The 21,164-nt window shown below is 37.6% G+C and overlaps 1 protein-coding gene across 1 annotated transcript in view; it reads right to left on the bottom strand.

Moving 5' to 3' along the window:
- Positions 1-21,164, bottom strand: part of DAPK1 (death associated protein kinase 1) — a 60,501-nt gene that overhangs the window by 5,447 nt on the left and 33,890 nt on the right. Inside the window, exons 12-22 of the mRNA XM_005426891.2 lie at positions 20,108-20,206; positions 19,220-19,318; positions 17,951-18,049; positions 16,370-16,567; positions 15,168-15,365; positions 12,155-12,253; positions 9,279-9,356; positions 7,271-7,493; positions 4,803-4,991; positions 2,891-3,088; positions 519-657 (exon numbers count right to left, since the gene is read on the bottom strand). Of these exons, the coding sequence (XP_005426948.1) occupies positions 519-657; positions 2,891-3,088; positions 4,803-4,991; positions 7,271-7,493; positions 9,279-9,356; positions 12,155-12,253; positions 15,168-15,365; positions 16,370-16,567; positions 17,951-18,049; positions 19,220-19,318; positions 20,108-20,206 (1,619 nt within the window). The remainder of the gene's footprint in view (positions 1-518; positions 658-2,890; positions 3,089-4,802; positions 4,992-7,270; positions 7,494-9,278; positions 9,357-12,154; positions 12,254-15,167; positions 15,366-16,369; positions 16,568-17,950; positions 18,050-19,219; positions 19,319-20,107; positions 20,207-21,164) is intronic.

Here is a 21,164-nt window from a genome sequence, read left to right as displayed (position 1 = left end):
TACCTCTTGGATGACCTTGTCACCTGTGTGACTCCACAATGTCCAGCTTTTTGCAAAGTGTGGAGAGTAAGGCCTCATTTAAGTTTTTTTCATAGGTGTCCTAAATCAGTAAACAACTAAGGGTAGATCTCTGGTAAATTTTCCTCTTTTGCATCCAAAGTTTTTAGCTGCAAATGGCCTACTTTTCTGAGACCGGTGCAAAACCTGAGGACCAAGACGTTAGACAAAAATTTGGAATGGGTCTTTGGATGTAGCCCAGTGTTTACAGGGTGACAGTGCCTACACCACAATTAATTTTGACATAAGCTGGATCATTTTAGCTCACTCAGGGCAGCTTACTCACTGTAATATTGGTAAATGTTTCAATTTTAGCACAACATAAGCTTCCTAAACATATTCAAAATACCATAACATCATATAAGCCATATAAAAACCTTTTACCTATTCCAATGTATTTTAGTATTTTTCTTTGCAATTAGCATGTTTAGACACTATGTATAAATATACTTTCCACCTACCTGTTCCTGATTTCTTTCAACAAAGGGATGTCTTTGTCATACCAGAACTCTCCCCCGACAGGCCGAGGCAGATTCACTATGTCAGCATGCGTGGCAACCAAAACAACACGCAGGGGACTTTTCAGCTTTCCACCAAATGCTAGAAGAGAAACAAGAGGACTCCCTCACTACGAAGCATGCCTATGCAGATGGCTGATACTGACCCAGAAAAGCAGAAATACATTTTAGATTCTTCATACCAACCACTTTTGTAGTTATTTACCAACTCTAAGCACAGCCATTAACAGTGTAACTGTTGATGCTCTGGCAATTATCTGCTTATAGGACTGTGTATATAAGGCCCTATTTTAATAGCTAGAAAATTTAAATAACATCAGATACATTTTTATTGTGTTACTTTATTGGTTTAACAAAAACAGTAATCAGTAGCACTAATGATATAGCTACTAACTAAAAACTATGACAGCATGAGGGGAAAAAAAATTAGAAACAGCAGCTTCATGAAAGGATTTTTACATAATCTTTGCATAGTCCTTAATATTACAGGTGCAGAATAGAAGATTGTAAGAACACAAAATGTCTACAACATTCATATGTTGATATGAATGCTATTTTGCAGTACTTACACAAACAATGACCTCTCACTTAGGTGAGAGTTAAGTAGGAAAGCCTGGCAGAAGCCATGAAAAAGAATGAGAAAGAAAGAAAGATACAAATGGCATGAATGAGGTGACAGTACAGAGCACAGAGTTTTCAATCTTTTCTCAAACTCATATCCCAGAAAATAGAAGACATCATTAAACTATTTTTAAATGAGACAGTACACCCTATCATGCTCTTTTAGCCTTAAAAAAAGGTCATATGCTTACATCACTGCTCAGTTCTCATCAACTAAGGGCTACATAATCTTAATTAAATCATAAAAAGACCCATTTCCCCAAATCTCTGCATAACACTTCCAGGCAAGTATTTTGTAATTATCTTCTTTTTATTTTTCTTTTTAATTGGCAGCTAAGGACTTAGACAAAATAACTGGAAAGTAATTCCAAGAGTTTTAACTTTTCTGCACACATCAGTTACTAAATATTACTTGAGAGATTTGTAGCAATACAGAGATGGATGGCTACCCATACTGAGCTGATCAATATAAACACAGATTTAAGTGAAGTATCTAAATAATGCTGATAATCAGATAAGCAAGTAGAAAAAAATCAGCTGAGACTGAGGAGCAGTGAAAAGCTTTCAGCAGTTGCAAATTAGCTGCATTTGCAGCTTTGTCACCTTTTTTGCAAATCTCTGAGCTTGAACTTTCACAGGTCATTTATTGTTGGTTAGATCCAAATGCTGATATTATTAGCACTGTGATTTGATCTAAAACAGAAAATTAAAAAATGCAGATGCCTGAACTGAAAACCAAGGGTTGGCCCTGGCTCGTTGTCTGGCTGAGATAATGCATACAGAAAGAGAGAGAAAATAACTCTTTGCACAATGTTATGTATTTACTACATTTTTCTGGTGAATCCCTAGCGTTGCCAAAAATGTCCTTTAGTGCTGAGTTAGATCCACTGGCTGGAATAATCTTTCAGATCACAGAACCAAGACACATGACAGAGCTTGGTTACTCCAAGAGACTGTCACAGTCTGCAGACGAGTAATCAACTGCAAATGCAAACATGTTTAAATAAGTTACTGTATATACACCTGGACTACCAGGCCTTTTGAGAAAAATGTTATTTAAGTTAATTTACTGGGTTTGCTCACCAAGTAACTTTCAGTAAGCCTGAATATAAAACAAATAAAATTACTTAAAACCTGTGCAGAATTGGAGCATATGTGAAATTTACAAGAAATACTGATTTCTGTGCATCAGCACCAAACAGTTACCATATTTGAAGTCCAAATGGAACTTTATGTTAAACACATGAAAATTGCACATACTGAGGGATAACACTGTTCCATAATACTGTTCTGTCCTGTTGTCACTGACAAGACTAATTTATGCTGAAAATATTGTTTGTTGGGGCTAGATATAAAAGGAATTTAAGCAAAGTGTCTAAACTTGGTTCTGAATGGTTCCAGCCCTCTGAAACACTATTGATAGCTTATCTAACATAAAACTTCACCTGCCATGTACAGATGTAAATCCCAGTGCCACAAGATATTGCACTGTACTTCATGACATTTTTAATTGAGCTAAGTGGTGTGTGCAACACTTCTGGCTTCTTCCACAGATAAAATTCCCTTTTGCCAAGAAACATAATGTCAAGTTTGTTTGCATACATGGATGAAGACACCAAACACGGATGATGTACAGAGTTGCAGAGAAATACAAGAAGCTTTATATCTCTAATACTTCATTAACAAGAACATACCTATTGGCTCCTCAACTGGGACCAATGATTTCAGGAAATTGAGCCAAAAGGTCACTTGGTTTAACTGGATTTCATAAGGCTCCTCAAGGCTAAAAAGCACTATGTGAATTGCAGTGTGATCATTTGCAGCAAAATAATCATAACAGCAGAAGTACACAGGATTCCCAGAGAATTCCCAGATGCTGAAATCCCCAACTCCTGAAAAACAAACATATGAAGAGATCATCAGTAAGCATGAAACATCTTCTGGCCACGGAAATACAAACAAAACATTTAATCTGATTTAAACTGTCACAAACATAAACGGCATGCATGTGAGAAAGCAAGACTGAAAATGCAGTCATGAACAACGAGAACAAGTTTCAGTCAGTTTAGAGGCTTAGCAGTTGGGCCCTCAAAGTCTGCTCCTCTCTCACATTCCTTCTCTAGGACATTTAGCCTGATTTCACATGTAAGCACCTGTGTTAAATGCATGCAATTAAAAGTCTTATGCAATTAAATTGATTTTTGCCTTGAAGAACAGCAGCAGATCTTGTAATTGTCTTGAAAACCAAGAATAATGGCTCCCATTCTTTTCCCTGTTCGCCTCAAAAAAGCTTAATATTTTTATTAGTTATTCTTCTTAACATGCCACCACTGATCCCAAAAACCTCTGAAGCACATTCTAAAAAGAAGACACTTTGCTTTACAGAACTGTACTATTCACATTGTGCTGGTAAATCAGGGATGAAGAATCACCATGTTAAGGGTTCCAAGAGCTCCATGTTTCTTTTTGCCATCTCTAGCTTTGAGTGAGAAAAGTGTTAGTATGTTGCGCTTCCCAGATGCACCGTCTGATTAGGGTGATGTCTGCCTCGCCTGTACTGCTTCTAATTAAATACATGGTGATTAAGAGGCACCTCAAACTTCCAGAGGGAGAGAAGTCAGAACACTCCAACCTGCTGTTATGAGTACAGCTACTCAGAGTTCACGTGTGTGTACACTTTGTTCTGTATAGTACAGAACAGAGAAAGAAAACAAAGTCCTTCTGACAGTCCATGGCACAACTCTGTTTCCCTGCAGAATTTGACTGGGCTTCAAATTATACTGAAGGAAGAAACTAGCCTACACAAAGAACAAGTTTTAGCTACTTGGCAAACTCTTCAGCATCTAGGATAAATGTTTTGTTGCTGCATTCATTATTATGCACTGATAAGCAGGTTTCTGTTTCCAAGGTAAACTCTTGATTAATACTAACTCAGCTTCAAAATTGCAGCTGCTAAGGCACGCAAAACATTTTCCATATGAAGAAGAGATCTGACCACTGATATAAATGACAATTAATATGGCTGGGGGAGACAATTTGTGTGGTCTTAGAGCCAAAAGCCACGTGTGTACTTACGACACCTTCTGTGACCCCTCTTACTGCTAACTGGCTTCAAGGGCAGAGCAGTTAGTTTCCTTGCGAAAAAAGAAATTAAATCAGAAGCTCCACTCACAATGACTGATGAGCTCCGGGACTTACCAAAAATGCTCCAGTCCTGACATAAAGTGAGAACAGTATGTCCTTTGCATAGCCGGGAATATACTTAAATGATGAGGACTAAATGGGACCAGGCTAAATCTGATAAAATCCCCAAATGACATCTAGTATAGGTGAAGAAGCCTTCACACTAGTAGCCACATTGCTGACCTGCTTCCGTCATACCATATCCCTCTTTTCTACTCTCACACTTACTCACCTTAGAAATGTTTCTATGTAATATTGTAAAGATCTGACATGAATGATTAAAATCCCACCAGTGTTGGATTGTCAAACATAGTCACTACTATGCCAAGTCAGACTTTCCCCCCATTTTTATTTTAAAAAACAAGTTAAATGGCATTAACTGCTCTACAGCATTAAGGCATCCCAGCCCAGGGCTCTTCTTACCATGCAAGCAGGCATTCTGGATGTCAATGGCCTTGGTGGACTGGTCATCAGAAGAGAAGTGAGAGTGATGGGCAGGTGATACAAAAGTTTCTAATACCCCTTTGGTCAGGCCTGGCTCAAACATCATACTGCGGCTTCTCACGCTCACATTTTCACAGCCAGGATAAAGATTCGTAATACTTACTGAAACTGGGTCAGGGAAAGGAAAAAGAGATTACAAACCATGTGAAAATCACAACAAGATCACTTCAGAACAAGTATGCAAGCCATAAAAGCAGATTAAAAAACCCAAAGTGCTCTTCAAAGAAAGGAGATGTCTGTGAAGCTGTGAGTGTACACAACTACATTCTTATTCTGAATTATTGAAAGGAGAATATTAGAATGATCCCATAAAGCACTTATGTCCTATGTTCTGTTTCAAACTATGTCCTAACTTCTATGTTGCAAAAAATGCTGCCTTTTTTTTTTTTTTTTTTTTTTAGCTAAAGGCTACAGTTTCATTGCATGACTGTAAGTCATTGCTTCCTGTAAGTAATGATAAAAAATATCACTGTTTAACAAGTGTCACCGGGGTGGTGGAGGAGAAAAGCAGGCCCTTAACCAAAATGATTTTACTAATAATCAAATTTTAAATTCCTTGTTTATTCAGCTTTCCAGAGTGCAAATGAGAAACAAAAGAGCTTTTTAACTGACTTGCACCATCTAGTGGATAAAGACTTCTTTCCTCCAGTAGTTGGCAATTTCTAATATTTGGGTTTTACAACAGAAAGAAGTTACCAGTTAGCTGTCAAACTACACTTCCATGTTTGATCTCCTAGCATTTTAAATCTTTTCGGCTGTTGTAAATAAATATTTAGCGAATTTGCACACTTATTTTTACAGAATTTAAACAAACACATAAAGAAACAAATCATATATCACCAAGTATAGACCAAATTGTGCTGATTTAAATATTTATCTGATTATGTCGCTCAGCCTAGAATATAATTTACATGCTATATAATGATTTACATCCCAAAAGAACATATACTGAAAGAAGAAAAACCCAAACTTCCAAATGCTAAAATAACCCCATAGTAGCTTTGTATGTATATAACAGCATCTCTTTCTGGCTTTATATCTAGGTAAGTTCTTTTGAAGGGCTTCAAATTCACCTTTATTTTTACATTGCTTTGCCAGTGTGACTGGCAGTCTTTCTGATTTTATGATGGTGTGAGCAACACAAAACCTCTTCTTTGGTTCTGTTACCAACCAACACAAAAAAATCTAACTTCAATCAAAACCTTCCTGTGCTGCCTCCAGGAACTGATATTCCTTGAGTAATTTATCACCCTTTGTATGACACAGTAAATTAAGATAAATAAATCAAGAACTTTTGATTGATTAATTTAATCAATCAGTTCTTTTTCCTGTTGTCACAGGTGTGAAGCCCCTGTGTTAAGTAAACATCAAATGCAGTAACAATCTGTGTGGTATGGGTCTTGCCTTGTTAAGCCATTTTGTGAATGCCCGATAGCTTCCTCAGGTGAATAGAGAGAAAGTAGACATGAGAACGAGTACTGTTCTAATATTACTTAAAAATCATGAACAAAATCCAAACCTGCAAGTATTATCCAAAGTTTTGTTTTTTTTTAAAAGGCAAACCTGGCCTAATCTAAAACTTACACAGTAAGACCACTTCTAAACATCAATTTAAACTTGAGCTCCTCAACATGCTTAGCTTGCTTGTGTAGGCTCCCAGGGTTAGAAAAGAGACCTGGACACGGTCTATCCACTGTCCCCCTGGTGGGTTCTTCAAAAACTGGGCACAGGCTTAAGTGTAAACCTAGCTAGTTCCTCTACACCTTCTAGCTCTTCCCACTTTGCACAGGCCAGCTGGTGCTACATGAGCATTCTGTTCCCTAATATCTGTAAACATTTACTTCAGTTTGGAAAACTTCCATTTCCAGCTTGTTTGAAGACGATTTTAGACACCACTAACTGGACTAATTCAAACCTGTATCTTAGGGAAAAGCACTCCAAGGCATCAGAGGCAGTTCTGAAACCTGTTACTACTTAAAAATCACATAGAGATGCAGCAACTCTTCCAATTTTGCAGTGTTTATTGAAGTTCCTCCAGCAGAAAGGAAGCTAGTAATGACACTGATGTTTGCAGCCTAGGACTTTTTGTGACAAATAAATAGCAGTGTTTACAAGTCCTGTCCTCTGCTGTGCAAGTTCACTTATGCAGCATGTAAGAAAAAAAACCCCTTTAACTACTCATATCCTTCACACTTGCTGGTCCTCTTCCTCTTACTTTAGGTACAAACCTATGAACAGAGAAGTCAGTCCATTCTCCCTTTTTCTTTTGTTTCTTACATGATTAGGCTGTCCTGTCTTCTGCAGTGCAGCCAACAGCTTCTTCTTAGGAGCTTAGGGAATAAGAGGAAACAGTTTTCTCATACAGGCATTATGGCTCAAAACCATACCTGAAGGTTTGGAAGACAAAGGTGATGGGGGGAATCTGCTTGAGTTTGTGGAAGAGAGCCTAGGCCTACGTCTTCGGAAAAAGCTTCGTATCAGGCCGCATTTGAGGGACTCCACCAGAGTGGTTTTCCCGGTGCCAGAGTATCCAAACAACTTCAGTTTGATCCGGGGTTGTGGATTCTGTGTGTGCCTCAGCTGCTGGATAAAAATCCCCCTGTGGGCATCCTAAAATTCAACACAAAGAAGAAATCAGAATGTGCAGCAGGAAACTTCTGCCTCCCAACAAACTCAGTCTGGGGTTTAGATACACTTTCTGGCTGGACTTCTATTCATCTGGCTCATCATGCAAGCTGTCAGCTACTGGACAAGCAGACAGGAGAGCTTAATGCTCACTCTCAAGAGCCACCTTGACGTTTCATGAAAATCCTGTGTCTTCAGGCTCAAATCAGTGAATAGAATTATTTTGATGTCTAACTGAGCGGGCAAAGGTGTCAAAACTAGCCTCTTTCAGTGCCCATTCTCCTAACCCACCAGTCTCAGAAGGTTAACCAATATGCATCTCTTATGGAATACACATGCAGCACTCAAGAATTTTGCTGTGACAGCTATCACCTGAACCATCCAAAAACTCAATGTGCATTTCTTCTTTTCTTTACATCAGCTTTTTCAGTGCTTCTCATGTTTGGGTGAATTTCAAAGAAACAGGGAGGAAGCAGGAAAGTGTGAGGGCAAAGGAACTAGACTGATCTTCCCTTTCTTCGTTCCCCTATTTGGAGCAGAGAGAGAGGCTCTGTTGCTCTGCATTTGCACTTAATTTACATGTAGGATGAGCCCCCCTTAATTATAAGCATGCAGCAACTGAGCTGAGAAATTTGACAGAAACAGTAGTGCAGGCAAATTTGTTCCTTCCTCACCAGCAGGCATTTCTTTAGCAAGTTAGACATTTTCCCCACATATATAGAGACAGGTCTTCAGTGATGTTATGTTCCGCAATCAAGAAGAGAGTTACAGTTTACTAATATTTCTTTCAAAAGAGATCTATCTGACCTTCTTCCTTTGTTCTAGGTCAATTTGTATTATTTGCATATTTACATTATGAATAAATCATTAATTTATCAGCCTGCATGCAGACACAAATAAGAGTTTGGTGTGGGGATGGAACTATGCAAAATGGAGCCTATTATGACAAACTTTACGAAAGCTGTCATTGCAAAGGAAGTCTGAACTTTGCACTTTCTCACATCGTTACAGTCATAGAGTTTACATTCCTAGGAAGTATAGATTTGCTGGCAGGCCTAAAGGACATGATTCTACTTCTACCTTGGCAATACATGATGTGTACCATCTTCTATTAGCAATAGAAATGGTCATTTATTTCAGTTTCTCCAATCACAGACTCATCTTTGTAATTATAACAGGATTATTTTAATTGGTCTGGCTCTTGCCTGCAATCTCCAGGCAAGTAGGCTCTGGAACCTTCCCAGCATGAGTGATGATGCCTATCTGACTAATCAATGTGTATCAGATGTGTCAGACATGCTGCCTTACAGCAAGCCCGGATTATCTTTTTGTTCTACTTAGCAAGACATTTGGATATACAGAAACTGCAGAATTAAAAGATGACATTGAGAACTTATGCAACTATTTCACATGGTATTGGTATTTTTGTAAGGGGCACAGACCTCCCATCCTTCACAACCTTTATCTAAGTGAAATGGTGATGGTGAGGAAATAAGTCATCCTGGGGGATGTGATAATAGCTTATTTTCTACTAAATACCTTAGATGCTTCGCTAGGCACTGTCAGACACTGATAGATATAAATCAACAGTGCATATTTGCTTAGCAAGCTTCTTGAATATGTACATATTTGCTTTAATTGAGGGCATAATTTCAAATTAAAAATATAAAAAGGAAAAAGAAAAAACCACAGCATTGCAGCAAGGAATTCTGCAACAGCTTTTAGAATGGCTTTGATGAAAACCTCACTTAAAATTTATGTATTCCCAACCTTTTTAAGTCTTGCAAGCAGACTGGCTACATGTTCATGCTGCTCTGCTCTGGCGAGATCTTCTGCTGTTTTCCCATCCTGTTAAAACACAAATTATTAGCAACATTTCCTTCATTTTTCTTTTACAAATGGGCATCTGGATGCCACTGTAACAAGATACTCTGAAATCAGAATCTGAGAGCAAAGTCAACACTCCTCCCCCTGAATTCCATCTCTCTTCTCAGCAATTAGAGGATGATAGTGATTTCTAGATATTGCCCACTGAATAGATTTAAAAGGTCACAAAGAAGAGACACATTAGCATATTGACTCACATGAATAGCAGGTGAATGTTTGTTTACCAATAGATAAAGACTGACAGTGGCATATCAGCCACTGGAGGATTCCAGAAAGCAAGAAACTTGTAAGGGATGCAGTTTAAATTGCATCAGCAAGTCTAAAAGGGGAAGCAAAGCTGCCTTCAGTATTCTGGTTGTACCATTTAGTTACCTATGTTAGATAGATCAGCAGTTTAATATTAAAAAGACTAAAAGAAAAATTGCCCACTACTTTGATTCTTACAGCTATTTTATGCTATTCTATTGTTTTAAATTTTGGTAAGAGTTAATTTAGGAGTACTTTGCTTATTTCACTCTCTTAGATAAGAGAATTAGAAAATACATCCACAAGCAAAATAGCAAGTTATTTTCCTATTCAAGCTTTCCTGAAAAGTACAGAGTATCTACACACTGGTGTAGCAATAGGTAAGAAAAACTGACATATAAAAAGGGCTTGGTTGCAGGATCCATGGAAGTGTATTTTGCACCTACTGGTACATTTCATTACAATTGCTGATTGGCTTCCTATATTGCAAATCAGACAGCCTGAAAGAGCTGATCCTGAGTTCAAATCACATTTGCAAGCATCTGCATTCAAAACTTTTCATCACTCTGACGATTTCAAAGTTTGTTTAGAAACTTCCATGAGGAGAATCCAACAGCATGGTGCCAGTTAACATGCGAGCACAACAGATGTTTTGGGGCATTTTCAAACATTTGAAATTGTTGCATACTCCAGGAGGGGAGGTTTTCTAAGGTCACTTAACACCATCCATGAAATCAAATTAAAAATAGAAAATGGCTTTAGTTAAATGGCTTTAACCCAGGAAGAAGGCAAGAAATTCATAATGCAGTACAGTTACTTAATGGTGTTGGAAAAGTTAGCTCCTCAGGAATGGTATACTGAGAGAAAAAAAAGGCCATTAATTCTACTGCACTGGCTCAGAAAGACCTGTTAATAAACTTTTCAGAACAGTTTAATAGCCTGCTAGCAAACCAATGCAAAACTGAAATATTAAAATTACAACATGCAAGCTCCTTTAGTCATCTCCTCCTTTTTCCTTCTCTCTTTATTCTGTGCTGCTAGAATAATGGATGGTTACATATATTCAGTGTACTGCTCCTGTTAGATTTAGTATCAGCACTATTTATTTGTCATGTCCTTCAAACTGACCTAAACTGAAGAGACAAAATGTACTTTTATCTTGGAAGGACAGTGTCCACACAGGCAATTATGCCAACACAGCTCTCATGACATAAATGAAGTGCAACAGCTCAAGAATTCCCCCATCACCCTTTTATTTTATCCTATCTCTACACTATGTAGTAGTGCAATTACATATGCACAATGAGATGTAACAAGCAAACAAAAAAGACAAAAACAGATGACAAAGGAAATCTGTAGAGCATCCTACCAAGTCCACTGCATGCACATTTCACTATGATTAATAGGGGACATGGCAATATACAATCCAATAGTTGTTGAAAAGTAATTATTATGTCCTAAACTTGTTTAAGCCACAATTCCAGGTTTATTGGCATTCTCCTCCTACTTAAGATCTGTGCTTAAAATAAAAAACTGCAGTGTTAAATCTAGAGGAAAAAACCACAATAATTAGTATTTTCTACCAAATGGGTATAGCAAATGATATAGAAGTTTTCTTTTTTTTTTCTCCTCCATTTCAGCCATCTCAGGAAAAATTTGTTAGGAAAAGAGCTCTAAAAAATGTGGGCTCAACTAAAATCTAATGACAGCATGTCTTTCTCATATAGAGAAGTAGTTATTTCTAAGCAGAGTACACTGGTGAGTAGCGGTGAGTAGTAATGTAAAATGATCCGCTGCATCTGCGTAGAAAACATGATTCGTTTGTTCAAAACACACGTAGTGGTGTGTGTGATATCAATAATTTATCATGCATATGACGAAGGACACTTCATTCCTGCCGTGGATATGTCATTAGAAGGATGTTTCTCCCCTTACTGAGAATGAAAAATGCCCTCTGTGTTACTAATGGGAAGCAGGGGTGCTGGCTGATCTGACATGAATGATTTTGTTTACAAGGATACTCTCACGCCAGCTCACTCATCCATTCAACCACACATCTCCCACCATAAAACTAGAACTTTGCAACCCCCTTAAAGCAAGAAAAATATTTAAGATACATACAATGCATTTGTATGTTTCTCAAATGTGAAATGGCATACATCTTAAGTGTACTCAAAACTTATATAAAGTGACTCAAAACTTATAGAAAACACAATGATGCAAGTAATTCTTAGATGAAGAAATTATTAGGGGTGGACAAAGTGGTAGCTGCACTGTACCATAATCCAGTTCAACTAATATAGTTTGGAACTGTACTGTTCCAAATTCAGTTGCAAGAAGGGAACAAGTAGACAAGAGACAGAACAATTCCCAAAGATAGAAGAAAACCCATGTTGTATCACATACAACAGGCCTTTTTTTAAAAATTTCAATGTCCTTTTCCTACACCTGTCTCTTTCATGAGTTCTCTTTCAACTATCATGCATGAAATAACAGCATCTCTCAATACTTACAGAGGTTAATGCTTCTACATTGGCACCAGTCAGGCAAAGGAACCGGACAACATCAAGAATGCCATTGTTTGCTGCCAGGTGTAAAGGTGTTCTTCCATACTAACATGAGGAAAGAAGTGTCACTACATTAGTCAAAGAACTTCACTTCAAATTTTATGTGTAATAATCAGGCATATTATACAATTATACATACTGGCACACAGGACGGATTTTGCAAAAACTGCAAGAAAAAGTACTTTTGATTGCAGCCTAAGCACAACTGCCAAAAGTGCAATTAAAAACAAAGGCTGGATGACTATTTAAAAAATGGGGAAACAACTGTGGAGGAATCCTTTAGAGGTTTTTTGGCTAAATTTGATAATGTCTTTTAATTCCAGAAAATTTAACTGCCTTTTTACTTAATTAAAGATGAACCACTTAAACAACACTAATTCCATAACCTTTAGAACTCTGGGTTCTACTTCAACCCAAGTGCTACTGAAGATTAAATATCTCCCCCTTTCACCCAAAGAAATAAAAGGAATGAATGAAAGAAGTCAGCATGAAATAATATATCTTTTTCAGTGAAGAGGGAAAGTGCTCTAAAGAATTGCTTATCCAATTTTTTCTTTTTTCCATTAATCTCTTCACTGACAACAGGTCCTCATGACAGCCACTTCTGGTTTTGCATGTTCAGAGTTACTGTTACAAAAATTACCATTTATTCTTTGCTGGTAGGCTACTATTACTTCACATTTTTATGCTTTCAATACTGTTCTTCCTGTCTACAACAGAAACAAACTCACAACATTACTGATAGAAATATTTGAGAGCAAAGCCAGCTTTCTGGCAACTGGAATCTGAAAAGATGCTCAGGTTCCTCCAGACCCTACACCTCAACTCAAGTAGCATCCTTTTACAAACGGTGTGTCCTGCAAGACCAGGGCAGTGATGGTCCCCCTGTGCTCAGCACTGGGCAGGCCACACCTCAAATCCTCTGTTCAGTTTTTGGCTCCTCATGACAAGAAGGACATTGAGGTGCTGGGCTATGGCTGGAAAAGCGGAATGAACCTGGTGAAAGGTCTGGAGCACAAGTCCTGTGAGGAGCTGCTGATGTAGATGGCATTGTTTAGCCTTGAGAAAAGGATGCTTGAGGGAGGCCTTGTCACTCTCTACAACAGCCTAAGGGCAGGGTGTATTGAGGTGGGTGTTGGTTTTCTTGTGCCATGAAACAAGTGACAGGACTACAGGAAATGGCCTCAAGTTGTGCCAGATGAGATTTAGATTAGCTATCAGGAAAAATTTCTTCACTATAAGGGTCGTCAAGCACAGGAATGGTCTGCTCAGGGAAGTGGTAGAGTCACCATTCCTGGAGGTATTTATGTAATATGGATGTGGGGACTCAGGGAAATAGTTTAGTTGTTGGGTTGGCAGTGCTGGGTTAATGGTTAGACTATGAAATTACAGTTATTTTTCAGCCAAAATGGTTCTGTGATTCTATGATTCTAAATGCCTGTGATGTTCTGCTGTACTGAATCTCTGAAAGAAACAGTGCCTTCAATCAGTATTGCATACATGTGGGACAAAGACAAATGTTTGGACCAAGGACAGAAGTTCATTTTGTTAATGCCCTGTTAATACAGGGTTTTGTCCTGAAGAGGGGAAGTAGAAATTAATATTCTCTATTTAATAACACTCAAACTCCCCATTTCAAATAAAGGGCACTTTAAAAATCTGTTCAGAATACATTACTCTTAAAAGAATAACAGCAGAAGAATAACTACAACCACAGCTTCTGTAGCCATGAACCCACAGCAACTGAACATTTGAGGGCTAATTATTTTTTCCACAGCATGCCAGGGGTGATTCCAGCTCAGCACTCTCCATTAGCAAACTGGACCACAGCCTTGTGGTCCATTAACTCAACTTCTCTAAAATGTGCTCTTATCTATGGATCTGGATTTAATTGCCTAGTCAATCAGATTTGAGCTGAGAAGCGGGACTGGGGAGCTCATTGTTTTAACTTTTTTCATTAGACAGCTGATGACTTTAATTGTTGAAACCAGAAGTGATTGCACGGACAATCCTCAAAAAACCTGATAATTTTCTTTGGTTTTTATCTGGCCAGTATAATGTAAGTGCTTTGGTAATGAATAGAAGTGTTAACTACGAAAAAACACAAAGAAGCTAAACTACCTGAATCAAAGAAATTTCAGATAGCAACATAAAGATTCTTATAAGTAACTTTTAAACTTTGTAGCACATATAAAATTTAAATAGGGCAGAGAAAGACATTCAGAGATAAATATCAAGCCATAAGCACCACAGCCTGTGAGTAGAGTTCAGCGGCTGACCTTGACCTATTCAAACTACATAAAGAAAGTTGCATGAAACATCTCACTTTTCCCTTAAAGACCTCCGGGATAAAAGACATAATATAAACCTGTAAAGCATTATGTTTAGTTATCCCATACACTGCAGCATGAGCACAAAAGCAAAATAAAAGGCACTAGGGACTCTAAATTAAGGGGCAGGTAATTAAATATTCTTTTTGGAACCAACTACAGATTGTTTGCAATTTTAGCTGGCATTAATCTACCAATAACTGCTGCATCAAATAACCATTGCAATCACCATTTTTAGAGTTACAACATTGTAGCAGAAAACATACCAGTCTTCAATTCTGTGTATAGCTCAATGTTACATATGAAATCAAAGCCAGCTGCAATGCATTTTGTCTGTTCTTTTGCACTAGATGTAATCTGCATAATGCAAAGCTAAATGGCTAGGGAAGAAGGTTGGCAAAACAATGATAATTCACCTTGTTTTTTTCTTTATTGATGTTTAATGATCTATTCAACTGAAATGAATTTTGGTAAATTTGAGAGGTGAGCCATTTAATACTTTGCATTTGGCCACTTTCAGAGGCAGAAAAAGTTAGGAAGACTTTTTCATATCAGAGAACTTGAAAAGGTCACCTAATGCAACAGATGAGCTAATAAACAATGTAGTTCAGCATCCATATTCCATTTACCTTATTAGTGACATCCAAACTACAATTTGCTTCACAGAGTGCCATCACAATAGGCACATTCCCATCTTTGCAGGCCACATGTAAGGGAGTGTTGCCATGTCTGTCTTGGAAATCTACAAAACATCCTTGACTGATAAGAGTTTTAACTACTTCTATTTGGCATCTTCTTACAGCAAGATGCAGGGCTATATGACCATCCTGAAATAAAGAGACAGCTAGTAAGCGAAATCAAATAACACTAAAACTCAAAACATTTAGTAAAGTCACAACCATCTCAAGTAACAGGGTGCATCTCCTTGGTTCAAGAATCACAGTGGTTTTTAATTTGAAGGTGGAGGCAGGGAGAGGCACCATATCTGTCTGAATAAATAACCATGAGATGAAAGCAAATTTCTGTTAGGCCACTTGTCTTTGCAGTGGAATGGATGAAATACAAATGCACATTTTCTTCTAATAGCTTTCCTTGGAGGGAGGAGAGTGATCAATAGTAACAACCAGCTGAATATTGTAAACTCTAGTGTTTACTAGACAGAAATTAGTGATGCAAAAGTCATGCAATCTTGCCTTCTGATCAGTAACCTTAAAGGCAGAGCTTTCTCTATGTGGAACAACTTAAAGAGACAATGTAACCAGAAAAAACAATTTAATTCTTTTAGAAGCTTTAGAAATCTTTAGAAATTTTCTACTGAACTTGCTTTAATAACTATTTAATTAACATCACAAATAGAGGTACTTAAAAGGCCAGCCATACCAAAAAAACAAGCAAATAAATTCAAAATTTATTTATTTGGATTACATCATGAAAGACAAAAATTGATTCTGACACAAATACAGTCAAATTTTTAAATAGTTCTTATTGTAAATGGATATGATTTATCCAACCCATAGTAATCAAAGGCCAACAGCAAATCCATCTTTTTCTCTGAAGTTAACAGTTTGTTGCCAATTACAGAACCTAATGTTCCTGTAATTTTTCAAAGAGTGTTATTCATGAGGTGATAAATGATAAGGAGATGATAGATCAGCAAAAACCCAACCATGGAATAATAATGATCAATGGACAACCCTAAAGACTACTTCAGTCATCAATAGGCCCTGTGTGAACTGCTATGAAAATTCACACAGTGGAAACAATGCTGACTTGCAGCACTCAAATTAAACAATTGAGAGACACAGCCCTGTGATTTCCAGACACAACCGACCTTGTCTGTTGCGTGAAGGTCAGCCCTGTGTTCTGCCAAGCACTCCACAATATCATGATAACCCCTAGCAGATGCTGTCAGGAGCGGGGTCTCCCCTTCTTTGTTTTTAATGTTCACATTGCAGCCTGCTTCACAGAGTGCTTTGGCCACAGAGTAGTAGCCGTGCCAAGCAGCGCAGTGCAGTGGGGTTTCTTCTTCCTATCAACAACGAAAATCAAAACACAGTACTGAACCAAACTTCGGGAAGAACAACTTCCCAGCTTAAAAATACAAAAAGATGGTATGAAAAAGAAAAGACAGTCTAGTAAGTAAGTCCTATGAAAAGATACTGTACTTTCTAATTCCAAAACCAAGAATAACTTCAGCTGGCATGCAAGTGATTATGATACCTTGTATGTCAGCAATACTAGTTTAAATCTATCCTTGCTCCTGAGGCTAACTATCTTGGTTCTCTCACTTGTAAACAGACCCTTGTTCACAAACAACTTCTACATCCCGCATGCTCTGACTAATCCAGTGTCTACAACAGATTGATCACCACGGAGATGCAAATCCCACTAGGCCTGCAGTCTGAGGCAGGTCACTTTGCTTACCATGTTGAGAAAGCACATCCCAATGTTCTAGGTGTGAAGATACTTAAAAACTCAAGTTCTTTAAAGACACATCACAACATGCCTTTGAAACTGTTTGCATTTGGAGTTCAGTTCTGACTGAAGTACTAATTTGCTTTTTGCTTGAACCCAGGAAACTTCAAAACATTCGACTTCAATTCATTGTACGTCAGAGCAGTTACATGGAACACCATTAAAAGCCTCAAATGTTTGACAAAAATATACTGAAAGCAGCCCACTGAAAAAGCAGGGAGAATTAAAACCACTAAAAGCTCTATCAAATTCTAAGAAATTGGTTAGCCTTTCTGTACCTGGCAAATATCAAAAAAGAGACAATTGAAGCTGATAATAGTGAAGGACTTGGACTGTATTCAAGGTTTCTGTAAAAATCTGAGTGTGAAGAAACAGACAAAGACCATGTTCTGTCCTCCCTCAGCCTAAGGCTCCTTAAACAATGAAAAGGAAGTCCTAGAGGATGCAGCACTTGGGGAGGCTTGTGGAACTCACACATACAGAGTCAAATCTGGGTCAAACGGATTTTCTTTCTCTGTTATGCCTTTTCTTTCTTGTTTTCTTGCAAGAGTTCAGACCTCTAAAGAAACCCTCCTCTCATTTTCAAAAATGAGTCCTTGACAGTGTAGAAAAATCCTATGACTGCTAAAACCAAGCAGAATTCAAGGCAAAAATTAATAAAAATCTTCAGCTGAACTCAAAGAGTACACAACACCACCCACACCTTCACAGAGTTGTTTCTCTGTGAAGCTTTCATTTTTGAGAGAACCTGTGTTTTATAGCACTCGTTGGTTCTCTCAGTTTTTCACATAATCTTTATCTATTTATTAAGAGCTACCAAAACCTCCATAATTCTGGTTTGCAAACATGCCAGAGGCTAAACACGAGACTTGAAGTTTTGACCACTTATATAAAGCCTTATTTGTTGAAAAAAATGCAGACAGTGTTCATGACTCACCTTGTCTTGAAAGTTTGGATTTGATCCAATGCTACAGAGAAACTGAACCACATCCACATGCCCATACCGAGCTGCCACATGGAGAGCGGTCTCCCCGGACTGCAATTACAGGAGAACATGCCAATGTAATTCCCTGTGTCACACCATGATCATCACACTGCCTGCACACCCTGTGCAGCCTGAATGCCCTGAATCCTGCACGGGATACTCCTCCCTCTCCCTTGCCCAGACACACAGCTCCATCAGTAGAGCTTACAAGCTGGCTGTACATGACAGGCAAAGCACCACCTGGCAGGAAGGTTATTTCTTCAAAGGCTTTCTTTTCCCAGAACTTATTTTTCCACTTTATTTGTTCCAGATCATAGACACGGTGGGATTTCTGAGCAATATTAGGAGGAAGCCGTGTGTGCAATTGTGTTGAAACAGATGTCACAGTTCTATTCATAACATTTCCACATGCTCCCCCCTCCCTTGTTTATTCAAGGTAAGGAGCTGGCCTAACACATTTGTACACCCTGGTGCATTTTGGTCACTATGTCTAAGTATTTGCAACACTTTCTTTTTTGAAATTATATAAAACAGAAACTGTATTTTTATTAAGAGAGTAACCCCTTTCCTAGTAGCCTTATCAGGAGTCAAACAACAATTTTCCTAATGTACCTTGCCTTGCATTAGCTCTCTCAACAAAGTAAACTGTGTTTCACAAGTATAATTTCTTCTGTACTGGAGCTCTGGCTAGTATAAAATCATTGCTATAGTATAAAAATTTAACAGCAACTAGTTTCTAGGGCATATGTTGCTCAAATAACACTGCCAAAGACAAGGTAAGTGCTCATCAGCTATAAATTGTTAGGCTTCCTCATACTCAACTTAATAACAGTCAAATTTACTTGTCAGACAAAAGTGATTTTCAATCAAGAGGAATGAAAAACCAAATCACGATTTCACTCTGAGTTCCAATGAGAAATCAAATCTTCAAGTGAAAATTAATTTAGATTTGTACTTCTCCACCTACCCACCATGTAGTCACCACATTTAACATGCACACTTGGCTAACATTTGTCAGAAAAATAATCAGTACATCCAGCTACTTTAAAGCTCTGTTATCACAGCCCTGTATGTCAACTTAGAAAACCACACTAAAAGAGCCAGTTAAATTCTTGGAATTATGGCACAGCTCAAAACCATTTCAATTGAAAGACCTCTCTCTTTGCGAAGATAAAGTTATAGGAAAAGGCCCTCTGTGTAACAAAGGAGTTATTTTCTTACCTTATCCTTAATATCCAGAGGACATTCATTATCATTGAGAAATTTCAGTGTTTCTACGTGTCCATGTCGAGAAGCCCAATAGATTGCATTAGATCCAGCCTATCAAAAAAGGTTATTTCAGATGTTATCGATCAAGTTAAAATCCTAATTCTAGGTTTTCAGCTGAGGTACATGTGCACTTAGGTGTACACAGACACACTGAAAAGCTATTCAAGCTTATATGAACACATTCACTTTTAAAAAAATTTCAAATTGATTCAACAACACCACATACCAACAGTGACAACAAAAACCTCTCTATGCAAGAATGGTTAACAGGATTACTAACTGTTTGCAAGGATAATCCTCTTCTCCCTTATTAGGGAGTTCTTTCTAAAGAACAGTCATGAGATAAAAACCTTACTTCTGCTTGCTTTACCATCTATCAGATGGAGAGGCAGACAGTTCTTCAAGCTTGCTTTAAATGAATTGTTACAGCACACTGGGGAAAAAAGCTTATTTTAAAGCATATCCTCCATCAAATATGAATATTAGTTCCTATATTCCCCACGGCTAAAATATTAATTTATCATTCTATATTAAATAAAGTTCACCATTGTGTTTTAGGGAAATCACTAATTTGAACTAATTGAGGTGGCATGAACTACTTTGTAAGATTAGTATCATTCAAATTATTTCAGCTAATAAAGTGATGAAAATCAGAGGATATGTATTAATAACAAATGACTTTGCTAAAAACTTGGTCTTACGTTTTTTGCTGTGGAAGGCAGAAAACAAGATCTACAGCTCAGAGTTTTTAATTTCCAATACCACTTGGTCTGAACTGCTTGTCTCCTGCTAACTGTACTAAAAAACTTATAAAGAGCAGTTGAAAAGCAGAACCCCAACCTTATCTTGAACATCAATACGAGATCCACGCTTTAAAAGCAACTGGAGCATTTGAATGTTTCCACAGCCAGCAGCAATCAGTAGTGGAGGTGTTCCATGCTAACAATGAAATACAAGCAAGAATGATATAGTTAATTGCTGAAAGATTAAGGAAACAGTGGAATAGAAGGCATGCATTGAATAGCATTTCAGATTTCCACCTTCAAATTAAGTCTACAGGAAATAGTGCATGGAAATAATTTATCCCTTTGTTCATAAAATTTGTTACACAGCAATTCTCCATATTTTTAAGATTAATTAATGATATATCACACAGTACATTTATGCTTTTTAAATTAGGAATATGAATGTTAAACTCTTACTATTAGCCTTTCCCTCCTGCAATTTCTTTGCAGCCACCATACCACCTCAGACACAAGCCATAGGCAACATCTGGAAAGTGAAATGGGATCACGCATATAAACAAAAAAACCCAGTGATTTCTTAAATGGTTCAAGATCTATCACAGTAAAATAACATTTTACTTCTATACTGTTCTTCATATTTCTTAAAGTACTTTGTAATGAAGGTCACTATAACCATGCAAAAAAGTGGTTGAACCACTTTTTGAACCTTGTCTTGAACCATTTAAGAAATCACTGTATTTTTTGTTTTAATGGGCAGTTCCATTTCACTTTCCTATATGTTGCTGATGCATTGAAATACTGTAGTGGAAAAGCAATTTCATTACTGAAAGTGAACACCACCATCTAACATGTTCACATATCCCACTTCTGCAGTTTGCAACTTCTGTTTCTAACAATACTTTGCAAAGTCAGTTTTAGCAGTCTGGTTATTCTTAGGTATTCTGCCATCTTCATTGGCCACAATAAACAGCAACTGCCACCAAGAGTGAAGGCAGATATTGATACACTACAGTTCCTGACCACAGATTTGAGTTACACTTTTGAAATGCCTAGGCAAAAAAATTTGGGCTCATTTGGGGTCCATTTTAATGTATCTTGAGAAGACTGAACACAAAGCACATGAATATTTCTCCCAGAAAAAAGGCAGAACT

This window comes from Geospiza fortis, unplaced genomic scaffold (genome assembly GCF_000277835.1).
Source record: "Geospiza fortis unplaced genomic scaffold, GeoFor_1.0 scaffold325, whole genome shotgun sequence".
NCBI lineage: Eukaryota > Metazoa > Chordata > Aves > Passeriformes > Thraupidae > Geospiza > Geospiza fortis.
Note: the sequence above shows the minus strand (reverse complement) of the source record. Positions and strands in the feature narration are given on the sequence as shown.